Source organism: Jaculus jaculus, chromosome 19 (genome assembly GCF_020740685.1).
Source record: "Jaculus jaculus isolate mJacJac1 chromosome 19, mJacJac1.mat.Y.cur, whole genome shotgun sequence".
Classification (NCBI taxonomy): domain Eukaryota; kingdom Metazoa; phylum Chordata; class Mammalia; order Rodentia; family Dipodidae; genus Jaculus; species Jaculus jaculus.
The window spans coordinates 49,898,836-49,916,245 of record NC_059120.1 but is presented as its reverse complement, the minus strand read 5'-3'; the positions used below and the strand labels follow the sequence as shown (position 1 = coordinate 49,916,245).

Below are 17,410 nucleotides of genomic sequence, written 5' to 3'. Positions count from 1 at the left end.
GGTGATCCAGTTTCAATTCCCAGTACCCACATAAGCCAGGTGATCCAGTTTCAATCCCCAGTACCCACATAAGCCAGGTGATCCAGTTTCAATTCCCCAGTACCCACATAAGCCAGGTGATCCAGTTTCAATTCCCAGTACCCACATAAGCCAGGTGATCCAGTTTCAATTCCCCAGTACCCACATAAGCCAGGTGATCCAGTTTCAATTCCCCAGTACCCACATAAGCCAGGTGATCCAGTGTCAATTCCCCAGTACCCACATAAGCCAGGTGATCCAGTTTCAATTCCCCAGTACCCACATAAGCCAGGTGATCCAGTTTCAATTCCCCAGTACCCACATAAGCCAGGTGATCCAGTGTCAATTCCCCAGTACCCACATAAGCCAGGTGCACACAGTGCTGCATGTGTCTAGGGTTTGTTTGCAGTGGCTAGAGGCTCCTGCATGACTCCTTCCTTCCTTCCTTCCTTCCTTCCTTCCTTCCTTCCTTCCTTCCTTCCTTCCTTCCTCTCTCTCTCTCTCTCTCTCTCTCTCTCTCTCTCTTTCTTTCTTTCTTTCTTTCTCTCTCTCCTCTCTCTCTCTCATAAATAAATAAGCTTAGAAAAGTTCCAGACTATTACAATTCCTATAGGCTCTCTGATCTTAACATTCATATAGAACACAGAATTATTAGAATTTTTGGAATCATTACTATCATTAGATCTAGAATGGCCCATTAATGTACAGAGGGAAAGGATGGTACCAATATGTGTTGTTTACTAAGTATGTCCAAAACTAATAAGAATAAATTGAAAAAAAAAAAAAAAGAAGGTTGGTCCATAGTGTAGTATCATTAGGAGGTAAAAGAAACCTCCTGGGAGAGGTTAGGTTTCTGCAAGTGTGCCCTGAGAAGGAATTAAGGGACAACTGTTTCATCTTTCTTTTCCATGCCACACCCATGAGGCTAGCAGCTTTTCTCATACAAAATCCAGCCAGGACACTCAGCCTGGAATGGAAGAACAGTGGGGACAAGCATAGGCTGACACCTTCTAAAACTATGACCCAAAGCAAAACATTCCTTTTCATAAGTCAACTAACCCTAGCATGTTTAGAGTAAAAACAAAAAGCTAATTGACATAATCACTAATGTGGTTCCTATTCATCTAGTTCATGGAGATCAAGGTGTGAGTATCACATTACTGCTGTACCAAATTACCACAAACCTAGTTCAATGCAATGAATACTATTCTCACCACTGTGGCATCTAAAGTCTAAAAGAATCTTATGAGGGCTGGAGAGATGGCTTAGTGGTGAAGCGCTGGCCTGCAAAGTCTAAGGACTCCAGTTTGAGGCTCGATTCCCCAGGACCCACGTTAGCCAGATGCACAAGGGGCACACACATCTGGAGTTTGTTTGCAGTGGCTGGAAGCTCTGGTGTGCCCATTCTTTCTCTCTCTCTCCCTCCTTCTCTCTGTCTGTTGCTCTCAAATAACTAAATTTAAAGAAAAAATTAAAAGAATCTTATGAGCTTCAAACTGAACTGCTTTCTGAGCTGCATTCCTTAATGAATGCTCTGTGGAATAATCCATTGTCTTGGCTTTCCAGCTCTCAAAGAAAGACAGTATTTATTGTTTTGTTTTGATTTTGTCAGTTTGAAAGTGGTCTTCTACGTCAGTTTCTATCCCCCACCTTATTTTCTGATTGAGTCTCATGTCTTATGAAGAACATTTTTTTTAAATATATATTTTTTAATTTTTATTTATTTATTTGAGAGCGACAGACACAGAGAGAAAGACAGATAGAGGGAGAGAGAGAGAATGGGCGCGCCAGGGCTTCCAGCCTCTGCAAACGAACTCCAGACGCGTGCACCCCCTTGTGCATCTGGCTAACGTGGGACCTGGGGAACCGAGCCTCGAACCGGAGTCCTTAGGCTTCACAGGCAAGCGCTTAACCGCTAAGCCATCTCTCCAGCCCATGAAGAACATTTTGATTACATTTGGCTCCCTACAAAACTGCATTATCATCTTAAGAGTCTTAATTTAGTGGCCCCCACAAGTCTCCTTTAAGTGTCTAAGATAACATACACTCAGGTTTGGGGAATTATAATGTTGACTTTTTAAAGGATATTTAAAAATATTTTGTTTATTTAAAAGAGAGAGGGAGATATAGAAAGACACAAACACATCAACACAAAGAGAGGGAGTAGACACAGGCCAGGGCTTCTACCACTGCAATCAAAGTCCAGATGCATGTGCCACTTTTTGCATTGACTTTACAAGGATACTAGTGAATCAAATCTGATCTGTCAGGGTTTAAAAACAAGCACCTTTAACCATTTAGCCATCTCTCCAGCCCCACTTTGGGAGGAAATTATTTGCCTACCAAGTCAATATATGGTTTTATTTATTATATTTAACCAAAATCATAATTAAATAATAGAAAATTGAATAATATGCCTCAGTTTTTAAAAGGATTGTTCTAATTATTATGTCTGACTAAAAGTAAATTTGTTCTCTGGAATAATGTCCCATTTTTTAATATGAGAAAAGGTCGAGAGAAACCAGGCAAGCCTGCATCACAGGAGCTTTAGGCTTTGTTTTATTTTTCATACAAAATTGAAATAGATTGCCTCTCTCATGCCTGCTCACCCCAAGTCTCTTCTGTTTTAATTTATGTAAGGGAAAGCGAGTAGAAATACAATGACCCTCATTTATATTCCAGAATATCTTCAAAAGCTAATGAAAGAGAATAGGGAATAAATGCTAAACACATTGTAAAGCTTAGGATTAAAACTATATTTGTGTCTATGCATATATATGCATATGTATACATATATATGTAGTGATGTCATAATAATTTAATCATATATTAAGTCAGATTTTTCTACAAAATTGGAAGTCTAGATATTTATGTTTAATGGGAATTAATTTGGTAGAATTAGCCAAAGGAAGCAGAATGTGGACATGCTGAGCCACATGTTCAATGATTATTATATGGCACTGTAGGATGATCTACAACAAATAAAATGGTGTTTGGGGGTTGTTGGGATAGTTCAGCCCACAAAGAGCTTGACATGCATGCAGGCAAGCAGGAGGGACTGGGTTTGAACCCTAGAACAATATAAAACAAGCCGAGCATGATAGCACACATTTTTATCCTCAGTACTGAGGATGTGCAGAGAGGCAGGGACCTGGGACTGGATGACCAAATAGTCTATTCTACTTAGCTAACTCCAAGCCAATGAGAGACTCTGTCTCAAAGAAAAAGAAGTAGAAATGATGAAGAAGAAGAAGAAGGAGGAAGAGGAGGAGGAGGAGAAGAAGAAAAAGAAGAAGAAGAGGAAGAAGAAAAAGAAGGAGAAGGGAAGGAGAAAGGGAAAAGAAAGAAGAAAGAAAGATTAAGAAAAGAAAAGAAAAGAAAAGAAAAGAAAAGAAAAGAAAAGAAAAGAAAAGAAAAGAAAAGAAATCAGGAGGGTGCACATGAGGAGGACCTCTAGCTTGTCTTCTGGCCTCTACATGCAGGTATATGTATGTCTGCATGCACCTGGTTTCCACATGCAGCTACTGCACACATGTGAAAATGTGTGCTCACACACACTCCCCCCTCCCCTCAATGAGCATTTGGTGATTCAATGTGCCCATTTTGTACCTAAAGAAATGGAAATGAAAGAAAAGCTACAGTTTGCTCAACAAATCCAGAATATTAACTAGTTACAAAGGTGGAATGAGGCTCCAGGAGGGTTTCTCACTGCTAATTCTGTACTCATTCCCAACACAAACGGCTTCCCTACTCCCTATTTAGCTTACGCTGTTCTCTGGCTTGATATTGTTCTTCTCTCCCATTATCTTTATCTTGCATGCTAAATTAATACCATTTGGGTTTGATCTCTTGAGATATTTGATTTACCAATGTGATTATGTGCAAATGGACAAGGTGTAATTCAGTTTCTATTGCTTCTCTCTCTGAAAACTAAGATGCAAATAATGAAAGGAAAAATAACACAATTTTTTTGTCTTATTTTTATTCTGCCTTCTATTTCTGGTTACCAAGAAATATTGAAGAATAGTTGAATTTCAGCAGGAACCTTCATTCGAGGTTGAAAGCCCACAGCAAGTCGGCAGTAGCCGGCACACAATGCTGGCGGAGGGGCATGAACTTCACCAAATATTTTAATTATATATCCAGGAATGAATCACACACACACACACACACACACACACACACACACACACACACATTATGAGATCTATAAGGGCTTTAAGCACTTGTCAATGTTGAAACAAATACCTACCCTCCTAAACTACTTCTGTGGTTCTTTATATTCACCCTTGCCCGATTAGCCTAAAGCCCAACTGCACATTGAATTCACATCACTCCTTTGGCCTCATCTTCCTGAGTGCAGGATTCCAAGTGTCAGCCCATCTTTCCTTTAGAAATACTTGTCTGTGTTTAACTCCCTGATGTACATAAACTAATTCCAATTCCACTGCTCCTTACAGTTTTATATAATTTTATTTTCAGTTTGGGATAGATCTTTAGACCTAAAGCCTTTTCTTTCTTTGGACGGCAGGGAAGATATAATGCTTTGACACCAATGAGAGGTGCTAAATTATTGATTCCTTTTATCCACTTAATTCTTTAGCCTCAACTAACCTCTGTCCAATTTTGACTCATTGTATTATACAGTCTTCTACGTGGTGTGACCGTTATACCTTTCTGTGTATTTCTTTTTGATTTTCCCTGAACTGCTTTAAGATATCTGGCAAATGGCACCAGTCATTTTATTCTCTTTTTGTATAGCACTGAACTTGAAAGGTGTAGAATTCTACTGCAGCACCGTGTATATCATAAATACAATAAACATCCTTAGCAAATCGTGAGCCACATAATAGTTCTGTAAAGGTTTGAGCCACAGTGTCATGCACTGGGATGCAGCCAGCATGCCACAAAACCCATTTGGTATGAAAGTGCCATTGCTTCTATTTCCAGATAAGCAATTCCCTACGCAGTCATAGAAATGGGTCATTCCCCGAGAAGGGCCCCATCTTTTGTAAGGCAATATTTCACCAGTGACATTTGGTACGAGTGAATCAATGCTTCTAATACCGACTCTCTATTTTAAGCAATCCTGCCATCTGCAATTGCTCCCTCTAGTAATGCTATTTAAATTATCACAGGATAATGCTTCTTAATCATCTTCAACTTCGTTGGAAAAATTAAAAGGATTGTCTATTCAATTTATCCTCTTCCCTTAGGGTTATCTCCATAACTGTTTATTTGGGCTGTTTAAACAGTTTTATTACCGGCATTTTTTTTTTTTCTGCAGCATTTTAGCCTACAGAGTTAATTAGAAAGTATTGAACTATGTGATTAGAAAGTAATAATTCATATAGTTCATATATATGCATGTCTATACATATGAAATTCTATCATACCTACTGTTTACATCATTAAAATCATATTAAGAGATTTTGAAAATAGCTCACATTTATTTATTTATTTATTTGAGAGAGAATGGCCACGCCAGGGCCTCCAGCCACTGCAAACAAACCCCAGATGCACGTGCCCCTATGTACATCTAGGATATGTGAGTACTGCCGAATCCAACCTGTGTCCTTAGACTTCGCAGGCAAGCGCCTTAACCGCTATGCCATCTGTCTAGCCCTAAAACCACTTTTAACACTGCCACCTTCTGTCGATATTGTCTTAGAAACGCTGTCTTTATTTATACAGTAGCATTATAAAAATATAGACTATAAGTTCAACAGAATGGTTTCTTACAGGAAGAACTTGAGGCCTGAATCAGGCACAGAAAGCGGAGGCAATATCCTGATATACCAAAAGAAGCTAAGCCAGTAGGTAAATTAAAGGCAGTCAGAGTAACGCGTATGTATTTGCCTAGATGCACAATAATGAGAGTTGTAAGCTCATGTAGAACACATGAACAGTTTTCAGTAAGATGCCCTATCGTCATGAGGGGGGGCACACGGTAGGCCACCCATTAGGTCTCAAGAAGCATAGCAGACTCTTGCCAGTACTGTTCAGGCTGCTTTATCCCAGAGACCACCCACTAACAATGGTGGATCAAGGATGAAATAATGGCAAGCTTTAAAAAGATTAATTTCTAGCCGGGCGTGGTGGCACACGTCTTTAATCCCCAGCACCTGGGAGGCAGAGGTAGGAAGGTCATTCTGAGTTCGAGGCCACCCTGAGACTACACAATGAATTCCAAGTTAGCCTGGGCTAGAGTGAGACCCTACCTTGAAAAACAAAAACAAAACAAAACAAAACAAAAGATAAGTTTCTTCATCATTCATCAAGTAACCTCATACAAATGTTTTAAGCCTTTAAAAATAAGATTCCTAAATGTGCCCATTTCCCTGCACCTAATATCTGGTATGATGGAAGAATGGACTAAACCAGAGATCATGGCCATACATTTATTTAAGCATGATTCAAAACCCTTCATCTGTTCCTTAATTAACTAATAAATTTGCTTGTTCACTCCACAAATATAAAATATCTTGACTGAAGAAAAAGACCTATGGTAGTTGCTGAAGAGTAAAGGACAAAAACAATGATTTATTGCTGGGCATGGGGGCACAAAACTTTAATCCCAGCACTTGGGAGGCAGAGGCATGAGGATTGCAAAGAGTTCGAGGCCACCCTGAGACTGCATAGTGAATTCCAGGTGAGCCTGAGCTACAGAGTGAGACCCTACCTCGAATCCATACCCCCTCAAAAAAAATAATGATTAAGGCACAGGGAAGGGAGCCTACTCCTAGAATTTACTATGCGAGATGCAAAGAAATAAATACCTTACCATTTGGTAAGGCAGATAAAACAAAATAACATCAAAGGGGAAAATGTAATAAAAAGCGATGGAGAGATGGCTTAGCAGCTAAGGAACTGCAAAGCTAAAGGACCCAGGTTCAATTCCTCAAGACCTGCATGAGTCATCTGCTCAAGGTGCCACATGTGTCTGGATTTAATTGGCAACAGCTGTAGGCCCTGGTATGCCCATTCTCTCTCATCTGCCTCTCTCTTCTCTTGCTCTCAAATAAATAAATAATAAATGTAGCTTAAGTAATAAATGTTTTAAAATTTATAGAAAAGAAAGTATCTTTCAAACTTGGGAGAGGAAAAACAAATTTCACTCAAGTTCATCAAACCACTTCCATGAGAGTTATAACAGCAGAAGCTATTGTGGAAAAAGAAATGGAGAAAACATGATTTTTTATAGTCTTAGTTTCTCAGGTTTTACTACTTTTGAAGCACAAGAAGTATCATGGACAGCTTTGAGAAGAGTGATATTTAGAGCTGCATCTTAAAGCATAGGTAAAATCTTGACATATGGGCAAAAAGGAAAGAGCTTTCCGGAGAGCGAGAAAACAGCAATACAACAGCATCTGCGGCTTTTCCACTAACCTTATTTTTATTCTCCCAAAAGTTTGGTATGCGAGTAAGAGAAGGCAAAACTCTATGGTACGTGCATTGCAGCACCCTGTTTTTAAATTGAAGAGAGATAAATGTTCTGAAGGAATTTTTGCTGCTGTTATTGCCCTTGGAGAAGGGATGCTTAAGACAAGGCCTGGCAAGGCAGTCCCAGGCTAACCATGAAGTCATGGTCCTCCAAAGCCATTCTCCTAAGTACTGAGATTAAAGGTGTATGCCTCTATTTTAAAAATTATTGGGGCTGGAAAGATGGCTTAGCAGTTAAGGCACTTGCCTGCAAAGCCAAAGGACCCAGGATCAATTCCCCAGGACCCATGTAAGCCAGATGCACATGGTGGCAATGTATCTGGAGTTGGTTTGCAGTGGCTGGATTCCCTGGCACACCCATTCTCTCTCTCTGACTTTCTTCCTCTCTCTCAAATAAATAAATAAATAAATAATATTTCTACAACTTTTTGTGAATATTATGATTAGTGTCATTAAAATTACATGCACCATGCATGGATTTAATTATATGTTGCTCCTTTATTTTGGAGTCATCCAATAGCATGTGACATTCTATAGCAAGTCAGAGATCATTCTAATCTCGTTATGGAATGTTGTACAAAAATTTTTAACTAATAATTTTTAAAATACTAGTTATTCATGAAAAATGTATACCAGAGGTACTATTGTTGCTTTGTTGCTTTCATAAATTTATTGCTTGACTTGTAATCTACATGGGTTGAACTTAAAAAAAAAAAGAATAAATTCACCAGTTATACAGGTAAATTTGCTATTGGATGAGCAACATCCACAGAAGTGATCAGGGTGAAGGCCATGCTAAGAATTTTCTAGAAGTCTCTATTGATAAGACATGAAAGATAAGTCCTAATAAGAAGAGCCAAGGGGCTGGAGAGATGGCGTAGCGGTTAAGCGCTTGCCTGTGAAGCCTAAGGACCCTGGTTCAAGGCTCGGTTCCCCAGGACCCACGTTAGCCAGATGCACAAGGGGGCGCATGCGTCTGGAGTTCGTTTGCAGTGGCTGGAAGCCCTGGCACGCCCATTCTCTCTCTCTCTCCCTCTATCTGTCTTTCTCTCTGTGTCTGTCACTCTCAAATAAATAAATAAATAATTAAAAAAAAAAGAAGAGCCAAGAAGCTATCTTCCTAGATGTAATCTTTTCTCCATGATCCTTTGCCTTGAACATTTTAGACTCAGTAACTTGCTAAAATGAGAAAGTCCCTTCCTTCCTTCCTTCCTTCCTTCCTTCCTTCCTTCCTTCCTTCCTTCCTTCCTTCTTTCTTTCTTTCTTTCTTTCTTTCTTTCTTTCTTGGTCTCCCTCTAGTCCAGACTGACCTGGAATTAACTATGTACTCTCAGACTGGCCTGGAACTCACTGCGATCTTCCTATCTCTACCTCCTGAGTGCTGGAATTTAGGCATGCACCACTACACCAGCAAAAATTCCTTCCTTATCTCATTTAATACCACATTTGAACTTTTTTGAGAAATTAAATTACTTTATCATTGGCATTTTTGCAAATACGCAAAATACTATCATTGGCATACTGAATTAAAAAATCAGTTTTTAATCTCCTGGTAGATTTTCTGTTTATGACTATCTATTTCCAGCTGAACATGTTGGCTCATGCCTTCAATCCCAGCACTTAGAAGGCTTGAGACTGAAGGTAGGAAGATCGTCATGAGTTAAGGCCAATCTGCACTATAGAGGAGTTCCAGTTCAGTCTAGGCTAGAGTGAGACCCTGCTTCAAACAAGCAAACAAATATAGTGAAAGGACTATTTGGAGGGAAAAAATGTGTTCAGTACAATGGTTTTGGGGGGGGAGTGGAAGAAGAGGGAATAATAAGAAGGGATTTGAAGCAAAATACATTATATCCATACATAAAAATAATCAATAAAAATGTCTTGTTTTTTAAAAAAGGATCTAGGGCTGGAGGGATGGCTTAGCAGTTAAGGTGTTTGCCAGCAAAGCAAAAGGACCCAGGTTCTATTCCCCAGGGACCATGTTAGCCATATGCACAAGGGGTGCATGTGTCTGGAGTTCATTTGCAGTGGCTGGAGGCCCCGGTGTGCCCATTCTCTCTCTCTTTCTTTCTCTGTTAAATAAATAAAAATAAAATACTTTTTAAAAAGAATCTACATTTTTAAAACCTGGTCTGGTTTTAATATTATGAAATAATTTTTTCTGTGTTTATTTTTTTTTCTAGGATACTTCTAACATGCCTTATTAGATAAATATGATATACTTTGTTACAGTGGATTGGAGCCTTCACCAAAACTATAGTGTGGCTCTAAGAAGCTATTCTCATAAGTTTACAAGCTTTCTTCCTAAAAGCTAAGAGATAGCAGCCAGAGGGAAGGGGCATGAGATGTGTTTATAATGATGATGTATCCTTAATATGTGGTACACAAAAGCTCTGGATTTGATTGTAGTTTGATTAAAATAAGCAGAGTATCTGTATATAACTCTATGCCTTAAATATATTCTCATATATTAATACTATCAGTAATCATATGAATTCCATTGCCATTATATTAATATAGCATTATGAAAACTGGGTTTTATTCAGGGTGTTTAACTATGAACAAGTTGTACTGTGAGAACATGAAGATTTCATGCTTTACCTCTGATTTTACAGTAATATGGAAATATAATCTCAAACATTATATTGTAAAAATGTGACTTTATAAAGGACCTGGCTCCAATCATTTGTATTGCAAAATTAACTAGTTAGTTAATTACTTGTCATGATAGCATTAACTTTATAAATCGTACTCCAATCTGGTTGCTTAATTTACTTGGTTAGAGAATGGTGATAATGAAATAATCTTTCAGATCTTTTTCACTGAAAGGTAACATGGACTGGGCAGACTCATATCAAGCTTTCATTGTACTCCAGTGTCCAGAGAGCACATCTCAATAGCATATTTCAGATGTAAACCAGGTAATACATGTTTAAGAATTCTCTGATACTACCTTCCCACTTTAATGCCACTATGAAATTTTTTTTTCATACATGAAGATGCACAGGCTCAGTTTTTTCACTATAGCATTTAAGTTTTGCTTGCTTTTTATTTTTTAGGTAACATCTTGCTTAATTAATGCTTGAGTAACTATGATGCCTTTCTTTGTAGTTTGCAGTCCCACTCACTCCTTTTTTCTAATATATGTTTATATATGTGTGTGTGTGTGTGTGTGTGTGTGTGTGTGTGTGTAATATAAAGTTGTGGAAGCAGGGGCAGAAAAATAATGTAAGAGCAAGAGCCCAGAAGAGAATCTGCAGCATGCCATCTTCTGGTTACAACAAATCTACTTTGCTCATGGACTCTCAGCAGATGAGGTTTTGCTATACATGAATAAGCCTATTAATATCTCATCATTGGTGAGGGAAGGTTCCATGACACCCTGTATTTCCAAGAGTAAATAATGAACAGTAATGATTGCAGGAAGAGGATGTCAATTCTTTTTAGTGATATCACTACTGGAGGACTCCCCATTCTCCATAAACTTACTTTTACCCATGATTATACTATGCAGTTGATCCTGATGTATCTACATTAGTGGGTCCAAAAAATGTCATGGAAGTAGGAAGTATATTTAGTAGGAAAAATTACTTTAAGTAAAAGTGGAAATAAGAGAGAAGGTCAGTAAGAATGAATCAAAATGCATATGAATTTGTCAAACATAATTTAATTGTCAGTGTTAAAAAAAAAATTAGGAGTGTACTCGCTTTGTAAGCACCTCGCCTATACAGTGTGAGGCACAACTTTTTATATGGGAAATAAGTGTACACTTTAGTTTACACAAGGCAATGTTTCATTACAAATAGGGCTGGGGTTGACGTAGGAACCCTTGGCCTTCAGTACCACTAGATTGATAAATGATCTTGTCACAGACAAGCTTTGATGGATGATGGCAACTGAACCTGAACACATGGCTCATGTATGTATACACAGGGGAGAAGCGGGTAATATAGCAAGAGTAGCAACTCAAAGTTCTGGGCACCAAAAACATGATTAAAAACTTCATGATGGGGCTGGAGAGATGGCTTAGCAGTTAAGCGCTTGCCTGTGAAGCCTAAGGACCCAAGCTCGATTCCCCAGGACCCAGTTAGCCAGATGCACAAGGGGGTGCACGTTCGTGTGCCCATTCTCTCCATTCTCTCTCTCTAGCTCCCTCTTTCTCTATCTGTTGGTCTCAAATAAATAAATATTCAAAAAAAAAAAAAAAAAACAACTTCATGATGGTGTTTAGATTCCCCCTCCCCCTCTGGACACTTAAAGTTTATTGTCTACCTAAGTATACACACTAAAGAAGATATGTTAATTTTTGATGAACAACGTACTATCATTAAAAAGATTTATTATAGATTGTAATCAAATCTTAGTGTTCATAAGCCAGGATCATGAGATCACAGATTCCCCCAGTATCGAGTAAGTGCACAGATCCCCAGCAGCAAAGACAGGACCAGAAGTGAGGGGCCTTGCATGCCGTCCCCTGTGTCAGGATCGCAGTGGTCATCGCAAGAGCCCGGCGCAGAAATACAGGGAAGCAAAGTTGCAAAAGCAAAATGAAGAAGTAATTTGTGCTTTCACCTTTCCCAACAATAGAGCGAGATGAATATTTACTTTTACCAAAACAGGAGTTTCACTAGGGGACGGTAGATTGAGACAAGGTGCGAAGGGGAATCCACTCTGTGAAAGTGCAGAAAGCGCTGCTCCATGGCAGTTCCTCCTCACCATGTCAGGCTGCCTGGTGCATCATTACACATCTTTGCCAAATGCCACAGGCCCACAGTCTCTGTCCTAATTGGGTTGATCCTATTCTGTCAACATTATGAGACATTTAGCAGTAGAATGATTGAAATGCTCATCATGCTCATCATGCTTTTTTATGTCACTTTGTAGAATTTTAAAATTCAAAAGAAGATTCTAGTTTTATGTGTTTAGCTCAGAATAAAAGGTATCTTAGTACTAGAGATTGCTGAGTCACTGTTATATTCTATGTCTGTGATGGGAGAGCTAGAATCAAGGTGATGTTTCACATATTTGTAGCTGGAGAAATAGGTTAGCAATAGAGGCATGGTTCCCTTAGTCAGGAACTTGCTATTAATTTATCACATGACCGTGGCTTCCTTAAGGTCCAGCAGTCACTAATATGTGCAGTTTTGCCCAGGTAACCTCTTCTGACCTATTCCCCAAGTGTCTGGCTCGAGTGTAAATGTTTTGTTTGAAACCTGCACAGCCATGTTTTTATCGTCCTATCTTCATAGCTCAGATTGCAGAGCACAGTTTATTGTGGTTCTGATTGAGAGCATTACTATTTTGTTATAGTGTTCAAAAAATGGTCCTTTTTTTTTTTTTTAAATCTTGTTAAAAAAGAAGTCCACTCTCCTATGATCAAGGTCATTACTGAACTCAAAGCCTCCCATTTAAAAGCACTGAGATGCCATCTAGCAGCCACCATCAGGAATTTCCTGTCCAGAACTGTTCATTTTTTTATGCAACTGAGAAATAAATGAAACTGTACAGGTTTTCAATGTTTAAAAACATTACTCAGTGAATGGTGATTTGGCACACAGCCGATAATTCAGAGACTCCATGAGAAGTGCAACTAATTACCATCTTTGAAAATAGGCAAAGTTATATCCTTATGAATTTGAGCTTTTCTAAAAGGAACTGGAAACTTGTTAATTAGATTTTAATTAAGAAAACACAATTTAAATAAATTCACTGAGAATAAAATCAATATGTCTATATGAAAATACAAATAATTAATGATTGGTGAACTGCCTTCCTTTGGGAAGGAAATGTTAATCTTGCCAATTTTCTTATATATTAAATGAGAGGGAGGTAAGTAAGTACATACTAAAAGATTGTACTATGAATGTAGAGGTTTAGTCATATTTTTAACATAAGCTTAAAACTTATATTCTAACAATTCACTATCAGATAGCTATGCGCTTTATAAGAATCACAGAAGATAGGGAAATTCTAATTACAGAAGGAAAAAACAATAAAGCATTTTATGGTCTTCTATAGAATGAGGTCCATACTTTGCTGTTGCTTTGTTTTTAGGTAAATTAAATTCAAGAAGAACTCTCATAATTCAAATGAACTATTTAATTCATATGGAAACATATATTAAAGGGGGCTACTCAATTTTTTCCGTTTTGTCTGTATCTATGTGAATCAGTGTGTGTGCTTACAAAAAATAGTGTCACAAGGTAGAATAACAAAGAAAATAAATATATTTTTGAAATATAATGATGAAATGGAATCTTACCATATTCTTATGCAAAAAAGTAACTGATAAAAAAATTGACTCTTTTTAGTACCATTCATTATGTAATGATTTATTCTGTTTTAAAATTCTGGTCTTCTGAGGTAGTATGTTGTTGAGACTTTCACTTTAATTTCACCACCATATAACTTTTAACTAATTCCAATTTATACATATTTAACTAGAAAAGTCATAAATAAAAGTTAGTCAAGTGCTTAGTTTATAACCTAACTGAAAAATCACTTGGAGAGTGTGATGGTGCTATGTGTAATTTGCTTTTAGTGGGGATGGAGATGATACAATCGATAATCAAAACTATTTTGATAACTCATATCAAAGTAGCATGCCTACATGGTCTCTCCTAAAGTAATATTGGGTCTATAAATCGAGAACCTTTTTACCTAAATCAGCATAGACAACATAATGTCATATAGTACAGACTACCATATCCTGTTTTGTTTTGTCATTGCTGTTTTGAAGTATTACAAAATGAGAAGGACCATTTGAAAAATTAACATATGTCCTCCTTCCCTTGGATGTCTCAACTTAGTGGTACCAAATATTAACAACAGTTCAATGTGGCATGTGGCCAAAAGAGAAAGTTTTGTACCACCTGATATTCAGAGACAAACTCATCAAAGCTAGAGCACATGTGATTTGCCCAAATGGGTTGCCTATTTGGGGATATATATGGAGAGAGAGAGAGAGAATAAGTTGACAGACATGAAAACATTTGTGCATTAAGGATATCACATGATTCAAAGCATCTGTATGATTGTTAAAAGACTCAACATCTTTGAACATTTAAAAAATTACAAAGCTCACTCTATGCCCAGTGACTCACTCTGGATTAACTCAGTAATTAATTTTACTTTGAAAAAACATATTTTATCAAGAGTATCCCAAATGAGTTATATGAAGGAATGTATTCAAAACTTTCACCCAGCATCATATAAGAGTTGCAGTGTAATATATGTCACTGCAGGTGGAGGCAAATAGAAATCAAGATTTAAAATATAAAAAGAAAACACTCCTATCCAGGTGTGAAATGCTTTAAAGCAACACAACACATGCCATAAAGATCAGGGAGGTGGTTTACACATGCTGAACCTTCAAAATGACCCTGCATGTAGAAATACAGCTTCAAGTAAAACCGTCTGGATCTCACCAGCTCTCTCTACACATGGAAAGTGAACAGTAGTAATTATGAGTACAGACGATGTGATTCTCAGTTTTCACAATATACTACAGTAGGCCCAGAAATATGACAACCACAGTGTTAAATTATGCTTAGTTGCATCTTAGTTATATTCTCCTATGAAAGCAAACTTAATTTCCTTACAGGGCACAGAGATAACATAAGGCTTAACCATTACTTTGCTATATTCCAAAATGCAGCTTTAAATCACATTATGATTTGGCACCGTGTTTTCGGCAGTGTCTCGTTGCTGTTGACTAGCTCAATAAATAAATAAGGGCTTTTACTATCTCTTACTCTCAGCATCAGATGCCTCATCTCTTACTTCAGAGAAGTATGATTTTTTTAAAGAATGCTTGAAGCTCTGAAATTACCATTCCTTATCAAGATGATTGTTGAATATTGCCGAAAATGTTTTCCCTATCTTCCTGCCTTTTATCAAAGGAGATTAGCATCATTTTAATTTAGTACTAGCTAATTTTCGGAGTTCGGCCGCTCTATCACACCCTTCCTACTGCCTCTCCTTAGTTTGATTCAGTCTCTTACTTCCCGTCTCTTAGCACTGATAATGAGAAGTCACCCCGTGTTCCCTAATTTCCTTTAATGAAAAGAAAGAGGCAAGCCCAAGCCCTTCTCCCCAGCGCCTCCCGGCCGGCCATGCAGCGTAGCTCTTTGCTCTGCCCGGTGTGAACAAGCAGCATCCGGAATGTTTTGGACACAAACCCGCAGCCCATCTGGGATGGGAGTATATTATTTATTGATCAGCATCGCATCGGCTGGAGAAAGCTCTCTGTTTTCAACAAAGAAACAGTTCACCATCTCCTAATCCACGTTTATAAATTGCATTGTGTCAAGTGCAAACTCTGCAGTTGGACCCGGAACCAGCTAAATCCAGTCGCCCCCCCCCCCGCCCCCAAGGGCTGCATTGCCCACTGCCCATGCCCGTCGTATTCGCTCTGGTCCCTCCCCCTCACTCCAGGACGCTACCTTGAGGAGCTATTCCTCCCGATAGATACATAGTTTCACCTTGTTATGTTCCAAGCCATGAGCATATGCACCAGGCACCGCCAGGTAGCTGAAAGACTCGTCTCCTCTGCCCCTTGGGGCATCTTTATTTTGCATCCTGACCGGTTTGTTACAGATTACAGATTTATTTCAAACAAGAGTCAAAATGTTGCCCCCTACCTTAGAAGGATCTAATCCGGCTAGCAGAAACAGCAGCAGGAGGTTGTGAAGGCTGGACGTCGCCTGCATTTTTGATCTGGGGTGATTTTTTTTTTTTTTTAATTTTTATCCCCCGCTCTTTACTCTCTTTTCCGTAGCCAGCCACTCCACTCGCTGCAGAATCCTTCCTCTGTGAGTTTCACTTTCCGCCTGCCAGTCAGAGAGGAGTGGAGGCAGAGGCGGCGGCGGCAGCAGCAGCAGCAGCAGAGCCAGCCGCCCTGGGGGGCGATCATTCCGCAGGCATTCTCAGAGCTGGGAGTCCTGGAGCTCCATCCAGCGAAGCTGGGTTGGGCTGCAGTGGGCGCTGGCCAAGGTGCTGAAGCGCCTCCACCCGGTGTCTTGTCCCAGTCCACCTTTCTCCCTCACTCCTGCTTGATAGCCAGCCCACCTCAAAAGTTTTGACCCAAGGAAGAAGAAAAAAAAAAAAAAAAGAAAAAAAATTAAAAGAAAAAGCAGTAACTGCTGAGAGAGGTGTGGAGACCTGGACAACGGATATGACATCATTACAGCTCTTAGGAGCTTTGAGGAGATGGTGGGGGGGGGGCGAGGGGGGGTTATTTGGTGGGAATTTTTTAACCAAAGGAGGGCTGTCTCTGGTGCTGTATTTAGCATTTGCCAGCAACTTGAGTTGCAGGAAGTAGGGTCAGCTCTTCACAGCATTATGAAACAATGAGCTGGAACCTTCTTCTGTCATTGAGAGGGGACTTTTAGGTCACATTTAGTGATTTGGACAAAGTTTGCTGGGAAATACAGTTAATGTGTATTTTCTATCCAAGGCACACATTTAAATCATGTTATTAGATGTATATGTATATGGCCATTTGTGTGTGTCTGTGTGTGGTTTGCTAGCACTTTACTAAAATAATAATAATGCTTTGATGTATTTAAGGCTTTTGTTTATCTGAATTACTTTGTGGAACTAAGTGAAGAGGCTGTATATATTTTTCTGTAGTAAATAGTATATACCATGAATTCCACCCCTCCTACTGAGATATCTCCCCTGTACACATACCCACACTAGGGCACATAGTCTCTCTGGCAATCTGAATAGTGTTCATGTCCAAGAAATAATTCAGTGATAACTAGACAATGAGTTGACAAGGAAATTGTTTCTAAGCTTAGAAATATTAGAAATTAAAGACAGAAAGAGACAGAGAGAGAGGGAGTGAGAGAGAATAGCTGATTGGAAAAGCAAAGAAAGTTTAGGTGGTATATTTGCTCATTAATCCTGCATATATTTGAACAACTTTATTTATTTAAAACCAAAA

At 38.7% G+C, this 17,410-nt stretch overlaps 1 protein-coding gene across 2 annotated transcripts in view; it reads right to left on the bottom strand.

The window, feature by feature from the left end:
• Olfm3 (olfactomedin 3) overlaps nt 1-16,423 on the bottom strand; it is a 215,543-nt gene extending 199,120 nt beyond the window's left edge. Inside the window, exon 1 of one of the 2 annotated variants that reach the window (XM_045137887.1) lies at nt 16,104-16,423. In XM_045137887.1, coding sequence (XP_044993822.1) covers nt 16,104-16,172 — 69 coding nt within the window. In that variant the 5' untranslated portion in view covers nt 16,173-16,423. Of the gene's footprint in view, nt 1-15,905; nt 15,990-16,103 lie in introns of those variants that run through there. The other variant, XM_045137888.1, reaches the window with a different exon arrangement.
• Nucleotides 16,424-17,410: the final 987 nt, after the last annotated feature.